The 16,467-nt window shown below is 35.5% G+C and overlaps 1 protein-coding gene across 2 annotated transcripts; it reads right to left on the bottom strand.

Moving 5' to 3' along the window:
• Positions 1 to 1,067: 1,067 nt before the first annotated feature.
• Positions 1,068 to 16,245, bottom strand: LOC132096020 (TLE family member 5-like). Of its 2 annotated transcripts, none has more exons than XM_059501131.1 (7): positions 15,642 to 16,245; positions 6,198 to 6,295; positions 4,066 to 4,129; positions 3,208 to 3,252; positions 2,799 to 2,861; positions 2,630 to 2,704; positions 1,068 to 1,885 (listed from the first exon to the last, which is right to left on the bottom strand). In XM_059501131.1, the coding sequence occupies exons 1-7, from the start codon at positions 15,666 to 15,668 to the stop codon at positions 1,661 to 1,663; spliced, it is 597 nt and encodes a 198-aa protein (XP_059357114.1). In that variant the 5' UTR covers positions 15,669 to 16,245; the 3' UTR covers positions 1,068 to 1,660. The 2 variants fall into 2 exon arrangements, with proteins under 2 accessions (XP_059357114.1, XP_059357113.1); XM_059501130.1 differs by having other exon boundaries at positions 1,068 to 1,888; positions 15,642 to 16,244.
• Positions 16,246 to 16,467: the final 222 nt, after the last annotated feature.

The raw sequence follows: 16,467 nt of genomic DNA, 5'->3' as shown, positions 1-16,467 counted from the left end.
TGTATATAAACTGGCCGTTGGTTTCTGAGCTCAAGCGAAATCAACTGGAAAAATATCTAGAAATCAGAAAACTTCATTTGTAGATTAAAAGAAGCGATCCAGGGCTCAACGGTGAGCGTTTCTTAGCATACATCAGCACTGGGGTGCTGAAAAACAAAACATACAAAGGAATCATGGGACACAAGAAACAAATGTCCAGGAACACACAATTAGAAAATACCCACAATGCACCCGTGCATATGTACAACCTTAAGTAGTCTTGTCTTTAAAACATCCTTGAATACTAGCATACTACTAAGTGAGCAGTGTGTACTGAGTGCTACACCGAGCATGCAGCGTCCATTCAAAATAAAACGGGTTATTTATTAAACTGCCTTTGAAAATTATGACAAAACTGAGATTTTATCCATGTTATATTGGTAATGCTTTACAATAGTGTTTTGTTTGTTAACATTAACAATACTTAAACAGCATTTATTAATCTTAGTTAATGTTAGGTTCAACATTTTAGGTTATTAATACAAAGCATGAATTATTGTATTACTATTCACTAACACTATCAAAGGTTAATACGTGCAGTAAAAATACATTGTTAGTTCATGACAGTCAATGCATTAACTCATGTTAACAAACGAGATCTTACTGTAAAGTGTGATTTTAGACATTTCAAGAGCTTACTAAAATAAATAGTTGATCGGTATTTGTTTTTTTTTGATTGTTATTGTAATTACACAAGACGTCAGTTTCAGTCTTAAGTCTCGATTGTTTTTGCATTTTAAAAGTTCAATTATTTGAATATTAAAAATTAAATTTAAATGCTTTTTAGTATCTTGATTGACTAAATCGCCGTTTTAATCACTAATAATGTACTTTCAGTCATTAATAGGAGTTTAGTATTAACTAAAAGCACATCAAATCAAGGGTCAAGACTGAAATCTGCTGAGAACACTGCTCTAGTAGTAGTCTGAGAGTATCACAGCTGCACGCTCACTCATGGAAACACATGCACTGCAAACAGAAAAACTAGCACGACATGAGCATGTGGGTCTGAACGAGGAACATCTGTTTTCATCGGTCACTGTCCTACACACACTAACACACACACACTTGGTAAGGCCTTCGTAAGGCATTTATACCTTTCTGAGGGCAATATAGACTGTGTCGTCTTATGTAAAACATGTATATTCATTCCTGTGACAGGGTAACCAGAGTGTTAAAACTGTTAACTAGATATGCCCAGAACAGAATATGATGAAATATATTGACTAGTAGGTATCAGAAGTATTTTGAGTGGTTATGTTTGGGGTGCTTGAGAGGACAACCGTGCAGTTACTAGGTTGTTGCGAGAGCATTGCCAGGCATTCTGGGTGACTCTTGAGAGTCTCTATTATAGTCAGGTCTCTGGATAAGGACCTTGATACATGCTGGAGTTCAAGATTTAGGGATGGGGTTTGTTCAAATCACTAACCCCAAGTATGAGCAATATTAATAGAGCCTTAGCAAACACCACTAATGAAAAGAAAATTAATCAAACAGAATAAAGATTCGCTGTAGTAACAGAGAGAGAGAGAGAGAGAGAGAGAGAGATTGAATCAGACCCAATCTGGTGAGACAGGAGCTGGCTCTTCTTCTGCACAGAATCGAAGCGTCTGTATGAAGGCTAGTTGGATTTGTCTGCGTCGTCCTCGCGGTGGCCCTCGGCCCCGTCGCGGGAGCTCCTGTCCTCCTTGGCCAGGTGTGCGTGAGACGCGAGGATGCTGGACAGAGACAGGAGGCCGGAGCTGGAGGTGACGGCGGGCAGGGTGGGCGGAGTCAAGCCCAGGGGCAGAGGGGTCATGGGTAATGCCAAACCCTGAAGCTGAGAGAGCTGGTGAACCTGAAGCTGCTGCTGCGTTTACACCAACAAACACACAGACAAACACCCGTCACATATAACGCATTCTTTCTGAACTTTCATGACAAAGCCACATCACGTTTCATTGCATGTTTGCTGTTACGAGAATATTTTGCAGAATAAATGTAGTCTGTGTTTACAACGTTCACTGATAAGAATATAAACATTTCAATTTTACTTTTTCTGTCATTAATTTTGACACTGTTTTTGTTTTTTTTGGTTTCAAAAACTGTTCATTAATGATTCATGTAAACATGAATCTATGATTCAATGATTCGCTTGCGCCATCATGGAAATAATAATATACATTTACATATATATATACATTTACATATATATATATATATATATATATATATATACTAAAAAAAATCATCCTTGACTTTGTTCAGAGCAAAAACAATTAATAATAAAGCAGTAATAAATAATAAAAAAATAATAATTATTTTTTTAATAGAGAGATTTTTTAATAGTGTTAAAACACGGTTTTAATTGGCTATCATTTAAACAATTTACTGTGAAATATATATTATATATATATATATATATACACACTTTTTTTTTTTTTTTACACATTTTATAACAAATTTTTATGGATATCTGTATATAGTTATAGATATACAAATAACGAGAGGCTAAAAGTATAATTTAAATTTATAAATGTATTCGTTTTCTAGCAATAATCTGCCAGTCCTACACAATAACACATGCAGTTGAATGGTGTGAGGTTCCTACTCGAATAATAGAGTTCATCTCAGGAGGGGTGACCTGTTTGGCTCGCTCAATCGCCCCCAGGACCTGCTGCTGGTGCTGCACACACACACACACACACACACACTTATGTCACTGATGAGGCGGAGTGTCATTACAGAGAGTGTGTCATCAATAAATCACACAGTCTGACCTCTTGAGACAGGTAAGGCAACACCTGAGCACAGATTCCATTCAATCTCTTCACAATCTCCGCCTGCGGACAGAACACAAGCACATCTCAGGGGTTTACATCCATTAACAAAGCTGCTGATGTTGCACAAAAACACACAAACAGCAGTCAGTCATGATAATGTATGCTGACCGACCATGTTTGAAAGACACTTGTGTATCTAGGACGCTGTGTATGTACAAACCATACAAGCCTTTAGTTTAAAGCAAACTGCAGATTCTGCACAAACACAAGTCTAAAGGTTTATATATCCTCCTGCCATATTTATTACATGCATATTTTTTTTTTACACAAATATAATAATGCATTAACTTTCCCCCACATTTTATGTAGATTTGTGCTGATTCTGGCACAATATTTAGATTCTCACCTGTTTGTGCATTTCCATGTTGAGTCCGTATGACATCTCATAATACTGCAGTCACAGAAACAGGAAAGAGACATAAGATCAAAAATTCAGCTTTGCCATCTCAGAAAAACAAATAGCTATTTTAAATTGTAATAATATTATATAACATATATATAACATATGACAGCTGCACGTGTAATGATTCTTATTTTTAGACATTTGGGAGAAACACGGACATCTCAAAATGTCCAAAAACTCTCCAGAATCACCCTACATGTGTCTCAAAGAGGCAATACATACAAGTGTATCGAAGGCAGCGAAAACAGCAGAGGAATAATCAAAATCATCTTTAGTTGACTAAAACTGAAGCAATTCTAACACGCTTGTTATTTATAATAAGGCTGAAATGAATTTATAAGCATTGGATGAAAATCTTTAGCTAAAAACCATTACAAATATTGCCTTGAAGTAAAACAAGTTGAAGCACTAAAATGAAATGAAAAACCTGGAATTAAATGAAAACTGAAACTGCTTGAAGCTAAATAGTAATATTAAAAACGGAAATGACAAAGCACATACAATGACAAAAGATTTAACTAAAAATAAAAAATGTAAATGGAAAATATTACATTACTGCAGACACACACAGCCTTACAGACAAGATCCAAAAACATTCAATCACATGACAAACAACCAAAACTGAACTACAGCCAAAACAAACCAACACAAGTAAGAAATGCACATATAACGAAACTATAAAACATAGCACAATTCTGACATTTCTTCTTAGAATTAAGAGTTTATTTGTGGATGTTTTATTCGCAGTGGAAACAGATTCAATATGATCTGCACATGCACTGCACTCCATGTTTTACTCACCATTATGTAATGACGCTGCATTTCAGATTTCTCACTCGCCAGTTTATCACATTCCATCTTCAGACTGAAACACAAAGACAACATGAGATGCACTACTCGCTTCTTGTTAAATATGTTTATATGTTGTGAATTACATGATGCATCTTTAAATAATGGAAATGTGGTTTAAATGACCCAGTCTGTGTACGACGGCTTCAATATTTACATTTCACCCTAAAACACACACACACTTCATTGAGGCAGTCAGCTGCACTTCACCTCAATTTCTCTCTCTCGCTCTAGAAGCAGGGGAAAAAAGCCAGAAAGAATTCAGCAACCGGTTTCCTGTCTGGACCGCCTCATGGAGGATTGTGATTGGGCTGGCCATGTGTTGAGACGAATGTAATGAAGGAATGTAGGATTTATTTTCCTCACATAAAACTTTTTATATTAAATAGTTACACACACACTACACTTCAAAAAGTTTGGGGTTGGCAAGATTTTTCTTTTTTTAATGTTTTGAAAGTCTCTCGTGCTCACCAAGGCTACATCTATTTAATAATAATAATAAAACAAAACTTAAATATTACAATTTAAAGCAACTGTTAATTGTAATTTATTCCTGTAATAGCATCATCACTCCAGTGTCACATGATCCTTCAGAAATCTCCCTAATATGCTTATCTGCTGCTCAAGAAACATTGCAAATCATTATTAAGAATTATTATATTATTATAAAAAATACAGTAGCATATACCTACAATTAAATACTATGAAACAATGTTTATGCATTTAAATATTTATATTCTTTCTCTGCTGGGAATCCGTTTTATTGCCAACTTCTGGATCTAAAAATCTACAAATGCACTCTAGAATGAGAACGCCCCCCGGACACCACCTGCCATGACTAATAGCAAGCAGTAAATCACGGTTTAGGACTGTGACGTGAACTAAAGCCGACTGACTGGTTCAAATAAATGACTCAGCCCATCCCCACGCCCTAACATCAACACAGGAGAGAAAATTGCATTTGTCAGACCATTTTATGAGGTCTTTAATCACGAAAGCAATAATGATAACACCATTATGCAATCCCGAGCAGCTCCACAGAATAATCACTCATTCATTAGCATTACTTGTGGAAATACTCAGTGACATGGAGCTGTAAGGTGAAGTGGCCGTCCATTGTTTTAAGATGTTACGGCCTATTGACGTCTAAATGAATTTAAAGCGCCGCAGTGCAGTCTCCATTTCCCTCTTCCTTCCTCGGTCTGCGGTTTCTCTGATGTGTGATGGCCGGATGTCCTCCGTGATCGCTCTTATCTCTGGTGCTGACAGGAAGTTTTTCCAGGAGGGCCTGCGTTCACACTATTTGAGCGTCCCGGAGAGGATTTCACACCGGCAGGGTGTTTTTAGGGTGTAGGAGAGAAACTTCCTGTGCTTCTCAAGGTCTTGTTAAATAACAGTTAAACTAGTTGTGTGTGTATGAATGCTTTTGGTATGCTCCTGCTTAATGTTTTTAAAGAGCAAGTCTCTTCTGCTCAACAATGCTGCATTTATTTGATCAGAAATACAGCAAAAAAGTCATTTTTAAATATCATTACATTTTAAAATATGCATTTTAAGTGATATATTCCTGTGATCATTACTCGAGTCTTCAGTGTCACGTGATCTTTCAGAAATCATTCTAATATACTGAACTGCTGCTCAAGAAAGAGTTATTATTAATAATGTTGAAAACGGTTGTGCCGCTTCATATTTTTGTGGAAACCGTGAGGAATCTTTGATGAATAGTAAGTTCAAACAATGTTTCAAAAGATTTCTTTTTTTTTTGTTCCTGTAGCTCAATTGGTAGAGCATTGTGCTATCAAGCGCAATGTTGAGGGTTGGATTCCCCGGGAACACATGATAGGTAAAAGTTGATAGCCTGAATACACTGTAAGTCGCTTTGGATAAAAGCGTCTGCTCAATGCATAAATTAAAAAAAAATTTAAGTTTAATTTTACATTTAAAAATTAATTTAAATTTAAATAAATACTGTCTTAACAGTCATTTTTGATCAATTTAATGCCTCCTTCCTGAATAAACATTAATTTCATTTTTTTTTTTAAATCATGCTTTTGAAACTTTTTAGTAGTATTCTGCACGTATACCTGTGATATTGTGCCTGCAGGAACTGAAACTCGTCTTTGATGCGATCACAAGAGTCTGACGTGGTGAATTTGAGTGGCTGGGTCGACTGAGACGAAGCCTGAAAAACAAAGACAACAGATGAGAGACTGATTCAACATCAAAATGTTCCGATGAACAACCTAGGCATCGGTTAGGAAGAAGTACTTAAATACATAAATACATACATACCATACACACATGATTCTGGAACCCTATTGTATAATAATATATAACAATTATCATTCTGAATATTAATAGTTAATATTTGTATAATGGAGTAGAATAAAAAAGAAAAACAGAATTGTATATTAATATATAATTGAATTGTGCACTTGGGTGCCTTATTACAGAATTGAATGAATATGCATGTTTTTTATTTACCATTTTACAATGTCTTAAGCAGAAATATTTTTTTCATGAAAAGACATTGAAAGTGAAATGAAAGTTTTAAACTGAAACACTTTTCCCATCTCCTCCCTCACATACCATCCCTGCAATTCTGTCCTCCCGAAGATAATGTGTGTCCAGAGGCAGGAGAGATGTGTGTGTGTGTGTGTGTTTCAGTAAATCCCTCTAGTCTCTTCCTGCTATTAGTAACCAATTAGAGGAGAAACAGCAGCCTCACCTGTGAGCACTGAACACATGAGGCTGTTCCTCCTCCAGCATCCCTCACTAGTGACACTAAACCCCAGTCAGAACACCTTAAACCAGACACACGCTTCAGGACAGGTCATTATCCTTCGCATACTTAACCCTCTGGGGTCTGAGCGTGTTTTCGGGGCCTGGAGAAGTTTTGACATGCCCTGACATTTGTGCTTTTTCTCAGTTGCTAATAAACATAAATGGCTAAAGTCTAATAACACTGTAATCAGACTCAGAGTTTTCGGTTTTGTTGCAGACAACACATTTTTACACTAATTTGCACAGAACAGTTCAAATAAGACGAAATAGGTGCTTTGTCTATTTTTCTTTGCTTGTGCTTCACAATGCTTTGCTTTCTTTTGCTTGCAGAAACTCTGCAGAAGCGTCTGCTACTAGTGTGCACACTACAAGATCTGTGACTTGCAGAGTAAAAAAAAACAATAATGCTGACTAGCTGGAGCCTTGGCATTATCACAGCACTGTGAGTTTACACAAGCAAGCATCACTCATATTCTGTTAAATAACTATATACTCCAAGTCATAAAACACACACACACACACACACACACACACACACACACACACACACTAATTAAAAAAAACGAAGTAATAAAAAATACAAAAATGTAAAAAAGTCTCTACAAAAAAAATACACATACAATAAAAGAGTCTTTAGAAAAAAACTGAAAAAAAGCTTAGAATCAAGTAGAAATTAAAATGAATAAAACAAAGTCTCTAAAATAAAACAGAAATCAAAAGAAAAGACTCTAGAATAGAAAATGAATTAGGAAAACGGAATTTTAAATAAAAAATAAAAAGCCTCTATAATAAAAAAGAAAAATAAATAAGCCACTATATTTAAAACAAATAAAAAACAATATTAATGAAACCCTCTAGACTGAAAAAATAATAATAGAAGCAAAATAAAGCATCTGAATATATATATATATATATATATATATATATATATATATATAAAAATAAATAAAGTAAATGAAATCTTCCTGTCCTCTGACGGCTGACGAGGCTCTGCTGTTGCCCCCTTTGTAATGCTAATGAGTGACTTTGGCCTGAGTGAACCAGACATCTGCTACACACACACACACACACACACACACACACACACACACACTTACAGCCCTCAGGCTCTTATCTGCTTTTTTTGTGTCTCTGAAATTGCGGCTGGTGTGTGTGTGTGTTGTAGCACAGGAAGTGAGATGTTTGGGGAGGGGAGCTGAGCATGCAGAAAAAAAAGTCTCACAATTACACTCAAGATCATGTGTGCAAGCATATATATAAATGTGTGTGTGTGTTTTCACAGTATAACTGATCTTCCAGCAGTTCATAAACACATTAGCAGCAGTGATGGTGGCAGCTGCACACACACAGTTAACAGCGTGTGTATGTGTGCGATTTTTTTCTGAGAAAATGAAAGTGTGTGTGTGTGTGCCGGAGGGATTAACCTCTCTCTCTGTTGGGGGTCTTGTTAATTCAGTTGTCCTTAATAATGTCTACCAGACCCCTGTCCACCCTCACAACACAATACACACATAATGAACCCAGACTGCTGTGCATGTGTGTGTGTTTGTGTGTGTGTGTCTGAAACAGAGAGTCTCATAGTAACAGATTCAATTTTAAATAGACGTTTTGCTTGTAAGCAAAAAACTCACTGCTACAGTATTACAAATACAGCAAGGTGAGCAACAGGCTAAAATGTTTGTTTGAATTAATATCTTTTTTTTTATTAAATTGCAAAGGTAGTAAGTAAATAAAATGTTCCAGATAGATTCATATTAAAATATATTTTATAATGATATAAATATTAGTAATATTTTTTATTGTTTTCTATTTATTATCTAATCTATTTATAATAGATTGGTATTAAAAAATATGATAAGTAATTAATAAAATAATTATTTTCTTATTTTATTATTAATACCAAGTGATTTTTAAACGTCGACTTTCTGTGAAAGATTAGCAGTATTTCCTATTTTTTTATTTTAATAATAATAATAATAATAATAATAATTAATATTATTGCTAAATGAAATTTTATTATTATATAGTCATATTGATAATCACAAAATGTGTCTGCAGTTTTTTATTTTACATATCATAACATGAGTTGAGAACAGTATCAATTACATCTCTAACAGTTATAACATTACAAGAAGAAGCACTTGCCTCCTATTACCCAGAAAACGACGACTGACCTACAATCAGTGTTTCTGTGAATCTCCTGATGAATCATCACACTAAGAATAACGGATATTCAAACAACCATGTAACGTTATATGGTTCTTTTGTATACTTCTCTTGATGATTCGTTATAGGTTGTTCAAATCAGTATTGTGATTTCTTTAATGCACCAGTATGCAGATGATTTTCTAAAGCACTAGAGTATAAAAGGTTCTTTGTGGCACCAGACTGTAAAATCCTTGTAGTGTTTGCCAGGTCAAGCATCACTGTAGTTACTGCTCAAACTCAGGGCCAGAGACTTGAACAAACCCTTAACACCAAGTACTTCACTTTGGCACATAACCACAGGTAAGAAGGAGCTAACAAACAAGCTGAAAAGGACCAACAATTGGATGAAGAGTAATGGTTCACAAACACTTTATTCAAAATGGCCTGTTTTTCACTCTCGATCCTGACTGTGAACACAAGCACCGCTGTTTGCAGCAAAATATCCTTCCCTTCCTACTTCTGTGAAGGATTTGACCCATAACAAGTTATTAAATCTATCGACCAAAAGTCTGTTTTTAAGTAACTTTAGAGGTTTTATAAATCAAACTGATCCCAAAGATCCAGGATTCCAGAGAACACAGTAAATCTTTGAGGCTGGGATTAAACGGAGCAGTCGGCTGTAACTCCTAATCCAAGATTTGGGATCCCACAGTTAATCTCCGGTTGATTCCCACTTCTGATGAAATCTCAGAGATCTAAGATCAACATGTGGTCAGTGTAATCATTGTAATTCATCAGCAGCAGTAAGACATGTCAATTTAAAGACTGTAATGGGATCATTTTTCACTGCTGAGGTATTAATCTGTTGTTTTAAGAAAATATAGAGCCTTGTCAACAACAACAAAACATGATGCTAAAGAAATGTTACTGTCATACTGTGGAAAACAATCTTAATAGGATTAAACCAAGATTCTCTAAACAAACTGACATTATATGATAAAAGACAGAAGAATATATTTTATTATTTATTTTTATAATATATTATGATTATTGCATGTAGATTATGATGCATTATTTATATTTAAGCATGTTTAATTAATATTAAACCAATACATAGATAATAATAATAATAAAAATAATAATACATTAAAAAATAATATTTATACATGGGCGAATCTCAAATTAGAATGTCATAGAAAAATTCATTTCAGAAATTCAACTCAAAATCATCACAACTAAAAGAACCAACTACTTCAGTCTGTGTCCATTGAATTTATTTAATACACAAGTTTCACAATTTGAGTTTGTGTATATACAATTATTTTCACTATATAATATTAATATATATTTAGGTTAATATTTATTAATTATATAACATTCTATCATTTTAATACGTAGAATATTAAGTAATATACAAATATAATATTACAAAAATGAATTCTTTAAATGCGAACTCAATAAATGTAATAAATTATATTTAATATTAATTACATGTACTTGGATATACCACATAGTATACATATACTATTTGTAATATAATAAAATAGATAAAGCAAATAAAAAAATTATACAATTTAATAGTATTGTTTGTTACTATTTGGACTATGTTTAAGATATGAACAAATTTCATTGGAATTCAGATTCCTTTAAGATTTCTGGACAAGGTGCCGAGAATAAACAAAAATGCTTTGAACATGCTATAGGTAGTTTTAAGTGACACTTTATGAAACTACTTAAGGCTTAATTAATAACAGAAAACACCAACATTAACGTACTTCAAAATCCAATATGAAATATAGGAATCAGGAAATGTTTCAGGATGTTTCTCAGACTCAAAATTGAGTTTCATGTGTTCAAGTGTGAGAACGTCCCATTCACTTCCTCACACACATCCCAAGCTGAAGCTGAAGACTGAAATGTTCTCCCAAATCTACTCTCTGAACAGCAAAAAGTACTTGATAAAGGAAACCCCCAAATCCACACACTTATGTGTTCACATATGTCTGTGGGCCAGGTGGGGGGAATTATGCTTGAGTGCAAACAAAATAATGACTGGGGACTCATTATCACAAGCTGCCCACTGTGTGCACAGGAACAATTCATGGAAACAACACAATTATGCCTCTACAGGGAGGGAACCAGGCAACTGGTGTGCAAACAAACATCTCGGACTCTACCTGAACCAGAAACACTATCATTTAGACATGCTACCTGCAAACCTGACATCTGAATCATGAGATGAAGACCATATATCTGAAAAAAGCTGCCAGAGAACAAGAAATAAACATAGTAAGATGCAATGGAATAGCAATTCAAAATTAATTAATATACAAAGACGTTGTCTCATATGTCTCTGAGGAGATCTTTGATGCAAATTGACATGCAAAAATCCTGCATAAATTAACATATTACACTGGAATTAATGACACTGAATTGATAAATTAGTAAATTGATGCATTCAGAGGCTCATTTTCAAAATGCATTCAAACAATATGCTTTGTGTACGTCTTCCAGTAGTGGTGTTCACAAATGTTCATGCATTTCTACCAAAAATATGTATGTATTTATTTGTGCTGGGCAACTAATATTAGTGATGGGCAATTAATCGCATTGTTATGCACAAAATTCAATAATGCCTTCAAAAGTAGTGTATTGTGCACTTTCTTCATTCAGAAGTACTGCTATATGAACAAAAGTGCAATAACAATTGGTTTGCAAACTCTTTAAACAACTAAGGTGATTTTTTTTTTACAGCAGTATTCCTTTACATAGTAGCAGTTAAAATATTTCTTGTAAATCTCAGAATATAACATTAATGTAATCAAATTAAATATAAAACCAAAGCTATTTGCCACTGCCAGGGCATTAAAGTTTTTATAGGAAATATTTTATAGTTCGTTATAGAAAAACAAGTAATGCTCAGAGTCCAGAGCCTCGCACATTACATTATAACAGGCACCTTATGTGTAGAGACCTGCACGATCGCAGGACACAGTGCAACAGAGTGTAGCACGGGACAACACTTGATGTGTGGGTAGAGACTCGTGTGTGTTTGGGATGCGGGAGAAAAAGGGTGCACTCAACACTAGGCAATCTTAACTGTGCCTGAGTGCATTTGACCCCCAAAGCCCACCTGGTTCAGTTGACTAATGTGATCGCTCCCTGGTTCGTTTAGCCATCCCTGGCTCGGTGGGAAGGAGGGCCAGAGCACTGTTCAGTTATATATAGATCAATGAGTGTGAGTGCTAACTGTGCTGGAGTGCAGATCTTCTGATAAGTGCTGCATGATTGCATGTACATTTCTGAGTGGCAAAAGCAACACATCTGTCAAGCAATATATTGTGAGAGGGCTGTGTTTTACAGCGTTCCATACGACTCAAAATAATAAACCACAAAGTTAACAAAACAATGCACTCCACTGTCTTCACCTGCTATCAGAAACTTCAGAAAGTTACGAGCTCATTGCATTCTTTTTAAATGCTGGCCAAGATAGTCATGCAGTGCGAGAAGGACAGTGACCCGACTACTTTGAAAATCATGCAGTCTGAACTCGGCTTTAGGGCCATCTCCAAATGCTCTCATTGTTTGAGAAGCATCGTGACACCCATCCCAAGCCAGTACTGATAAACATCCCACCCCTCCTGTGACCCTTGGTTTGTCTGTATGTGGAACTATAATCTCACTTTGCAGTAGGGCTGGTGGATATGGCCTTAAAATCCCAATTTTTTTTTTTTTTTTACAAAAAGTCATATTTACGATTTAAATAAAAAAAAAAGTATCTCCCTACTTAAAATCAATATTCAGATGACAAAGAAATTGTTCAAAACAAATTTTAACCATTTTGTTTTGTAATTATATATATATATATATATATATATATATAAATTATTTGTAAATGGAGTAGACACTGTCTAACTGTGTCTACACCAGACGCGAGAGTTGTCGTGCCGCGCCCCGCTGTGCTAAAAGTGTCTAAACTTGTTGACGCCACAATTCAGTTGCAAATCATCTGAATGTAGTGTCAGTACTTTTTGTCATAAATAGACCGAAGCATCAGTTTACTGATAGGGATCGTGTTTCATCACACCACATTAGGGCTGCACGATTAATCGCATGTTATTGTCATGCGTGTCTCGTCAGTAAAGCCGGTTCTGTGATAAGCAGTAAATGTCCATCACCTGCTTTCAAATAGAGCGGCACTTACTACACAGAGTTGTAGTTTGCTGACAAGCTACGCAATATCACGTTCATAACTGCATGCGATTCATCTGCGATTATGACGTGGTATTGCGTAGCTTATCAGAGAACTACGGCTCTGTGTAGTAAGTGCCGATCCATTATTGAACAGTACATGGAGGCACATTTTAATTAAAATATTCCTATTAATCAAGGTTTTATTGACTTTCAATGCACCTTATTTCATAATGTACAGAAATACGTGCTTTCATACGTCGTTTAGTTATGATTATTTAATTTTATTCACCATACTATTTATTACTAAAGTCTTATTTCAGTTTGGCTCTAGTTTTGTGTAGAGTTGTTCCGATTCCGATACTAGTATCGGAAATATCACTGATACCATAACAAATTCTGGCATCGGCGAGTACATGAACCCATATACCGATCCAATACCATTTTCAAGACCTAGTTATGACCGCTAGCTTTGCCTAACCGCTGCACGGTTCTTCTTCGCTGCTCAGAATGCATTGCAAACACAGGAAGTTGTGCTGTGTTGCCACAAGCAACCCCTGTTTAGAGCAGCGTAGAAGAAATGAAAACGCATTAGCAGCGCTGATCTATATATGACTGGATCGCTCATCGCGTTCTAAACTGCCAACAGACAGTGAAGCCGCTTCTTTATTATAGATCAGTGGTTAGCAGTATGTCCGCTGTTTAGCAGTATTTCAGACTGGACCAACCAGACAGTAAAACGGCGACTAGGGATGCCACAAGTACTGGCACTTCACTACCAAGATGGTGCTGAAAATTGAAAAATGTGATGATACCAGCGTCTCTGTAGTACCGGTAGCAAGTTACCGACTCCCGAGTATATTCGGTGCCCACAGCTGCGTTCATTCGCTTCCGTGTTAGTCTAAGCGCAGGGCTCCATACTGTAGCCGAATATATACTAGTGTCTGTGAATATTAAACTGCAAAATACTATTTAAATATTACTCCTGCAAATTCTACATCTCTGTGGGAGACGGGCGCAGATGCGCGGGAGCTCCCTGTTTTGTAGTCTCTGTCGTGTGATCTAAGTAGATTTAGCTACGTCTCTATGTAGTAATAATACGTCTCTATTAATAATAATAATTATGCCTAGACGGTTGCTTGTTTTTTTACTTGTTTTGTTGTAAAGAGATTATATGATTAATATAGAATTTTTTATATTCCTAGACTTATTTGTTGCAGTTTTGTATACAGTTATATTGTAAAACTAAAAATACCTTTTTTAGTTTGCGGTGTTAGATTTTTGGCTGCATTTGAAGTTCTTTTTCGCTTAAGAAAATAAATATTACTGTCAAATTCATGTCAGATAATAAAAATACTGTAATAAATACAGTAGTTCACCATGTATTTGTTCATGTTTTATCAAGTGATAAGTCTGAAGCACACCATAAAATAATTCTATCAATTTACACAGGGCTAGTAGTATGTACAGCTGTATATACAGATACACACCCAGGTATCGGATCAGTACTCGGTATCGGCCGATACCCTGAGCTCAGGTATCGGAATCGGTATCGGGAAGAGAAAAAGGGTATCGGAACATCTCTAATTTATTCCAGTTTATATGAAAAGGTTCATGTTATGTGGATTCAAATTAATATACAGAATTATTACATATTAAATCCTTGTGTTAAATGTAAGTTTGAAAAAGTTGTGGGAAGCAAGGTGGTGGTGACAGTGAAGGTGAGCGACTGTGGTGCTGGAGTTAGTTTCTAGCAAGTTTAGTTAATTAATTAATTATGTTTTAGTGCGTTTACTTGCTCAGGCCTAATATATCCACACATAGTTAAACTGTATGTGTGTGTGTTCATCGATTATCATCAATTACCAATCAATTGTATACAATAAACAATTGTTATTATAAGTTAATAGTTGACTGGTACAACAAAAAAGCTCAGAATGACCCCTTACAAAAAATAATAATTACTGCCCATACTGTGGCAGTAATAATGGTACCACGGTCCAAATTATAATTTCATGACACTGAATCATTAGCATATTTAAATAGCATGGTATTTACATGTAAAGCCAACATATTTTAAACAAAAAAACATGCATTTCATACACAAGGATAAGTGCCATCTAATACAAACACTGTATTATGGTACTGCCAAAGTACATTTTTGTAAATTGAAACAATGGTATTGTGTGGCCATGGCACGTTTTACCATTGTACCATTTCCAAAAACATGTTATTATCCTGGTGCTTGTCAAAAAACATGGTTTTATGAGGGTTCGTGTCCACAGGACATTATAGATGTAAATAAAATGGTATTTTTGCGTTGGTATCATCCGTAAAATACATCAAGAGATGCAATGTCCGTGTGAAAATCAGCATGAATAAAGGAAGGAAAACAAGCTACTTACCGAGTGCCTGGCTTGTGGAAACATCATATCAGCCTGTTTTTGTGCTTTATTATCTCTCTGAAGATGAAATGAAAAGGCTTTGGGTGGATTTTCGGCCTTGATTAGGTTTAAACTGATGAGTTTGAAGGCAGAAAGGGCTTTAGTCTGCTCTCCTGAACAGATTTCCTCGCGGTGATCTCCAGTTTTCCTGTATTTTACAAACCTACACCAACTTCAGACAGCTCTGCTTTTAGAATAACAAAAACAACGGGCTATATTTACTACAGTATGTGACATTGCGGTTTCACAAGAGAAAAATGAATCTTCTGTTGAGATAGGACGATTAATCCACAGCCGGGCTGATCATACTTTTCCAATTCCCAAATACAAGCTACCTGGCTAAAGCTAATAAACAAGTTTATACTGCAGGAAATGAGCAAAAATGCGTTTGAAAATGAGGGAAAACGTCTAAATCTGGTCAGGTGTTCGGTAGTCTTGCGTCAGTCTGGTTTAAAGCAGTGAAAGAGCAGTCTGCGTTCTGAAAATCATGCCTCAGGACTCGTATGGACGGACTCGTGTGAAGCAAGACGCCATATCACGGATTCTACTACAGTAAAGGCGCTCCTCATGAATATTTATTACGCCCGTTGCCTTGCAACCTTCCAGGAGCGTATATGTACATCACCTAATTAATATTCAATGAGTGGTCTGGCTTGCTCCTGGGTCTTCAATGCAATGTTTTTTATTTGTGAGATATTTTTTGTGTCATTATTTTATTTTGCACTTCTTTGGCGACCCAAATATAGATTTGTCTATATATCTGAGACTTAAGATTTTAAAATAAATG

The sequence above is a fragment of the Carassius carassius genome, chromosome 20, assembly GCF_963082965.1.
Source record: "Carassius carassius chromosome 20, fCarCar2.1, whole genome shotgun sequence".
NCBI lineage: Eukaryota > Metazoa > Chordata > Actinopteri > Cypriniformes > Cyprinidae > Carassius > Carassius carassius.
The sequence above is the reverse complement of the archived record's forward strand: the minus strand, read 5'-3'. Positions and strand labels throughout refer to the sequence as shown.

Bases quoted from the DNA above. Each gene is read 5' to 3' on its own strand.
- LOC132096020 (XM_059501130.1), bottom strand. From the start codon at position 15,668: ATGATGTTTCCACAAGCCAGGCACTCG. The intron at 4,130-6,197 runs GTATACGTGCAG...TTTGTGTTTCAG, and splicing joins CTGCAGGCACAATATCACAG to TCTGAAGATGGAATGTGATA. The intron at 3,253-4,065 runs GTGAGTAAAACA...CTGTGACTGCAG, and splicing joins TGCAGCGTCATTACATAATG to TATTATGAGATGTCATACGG.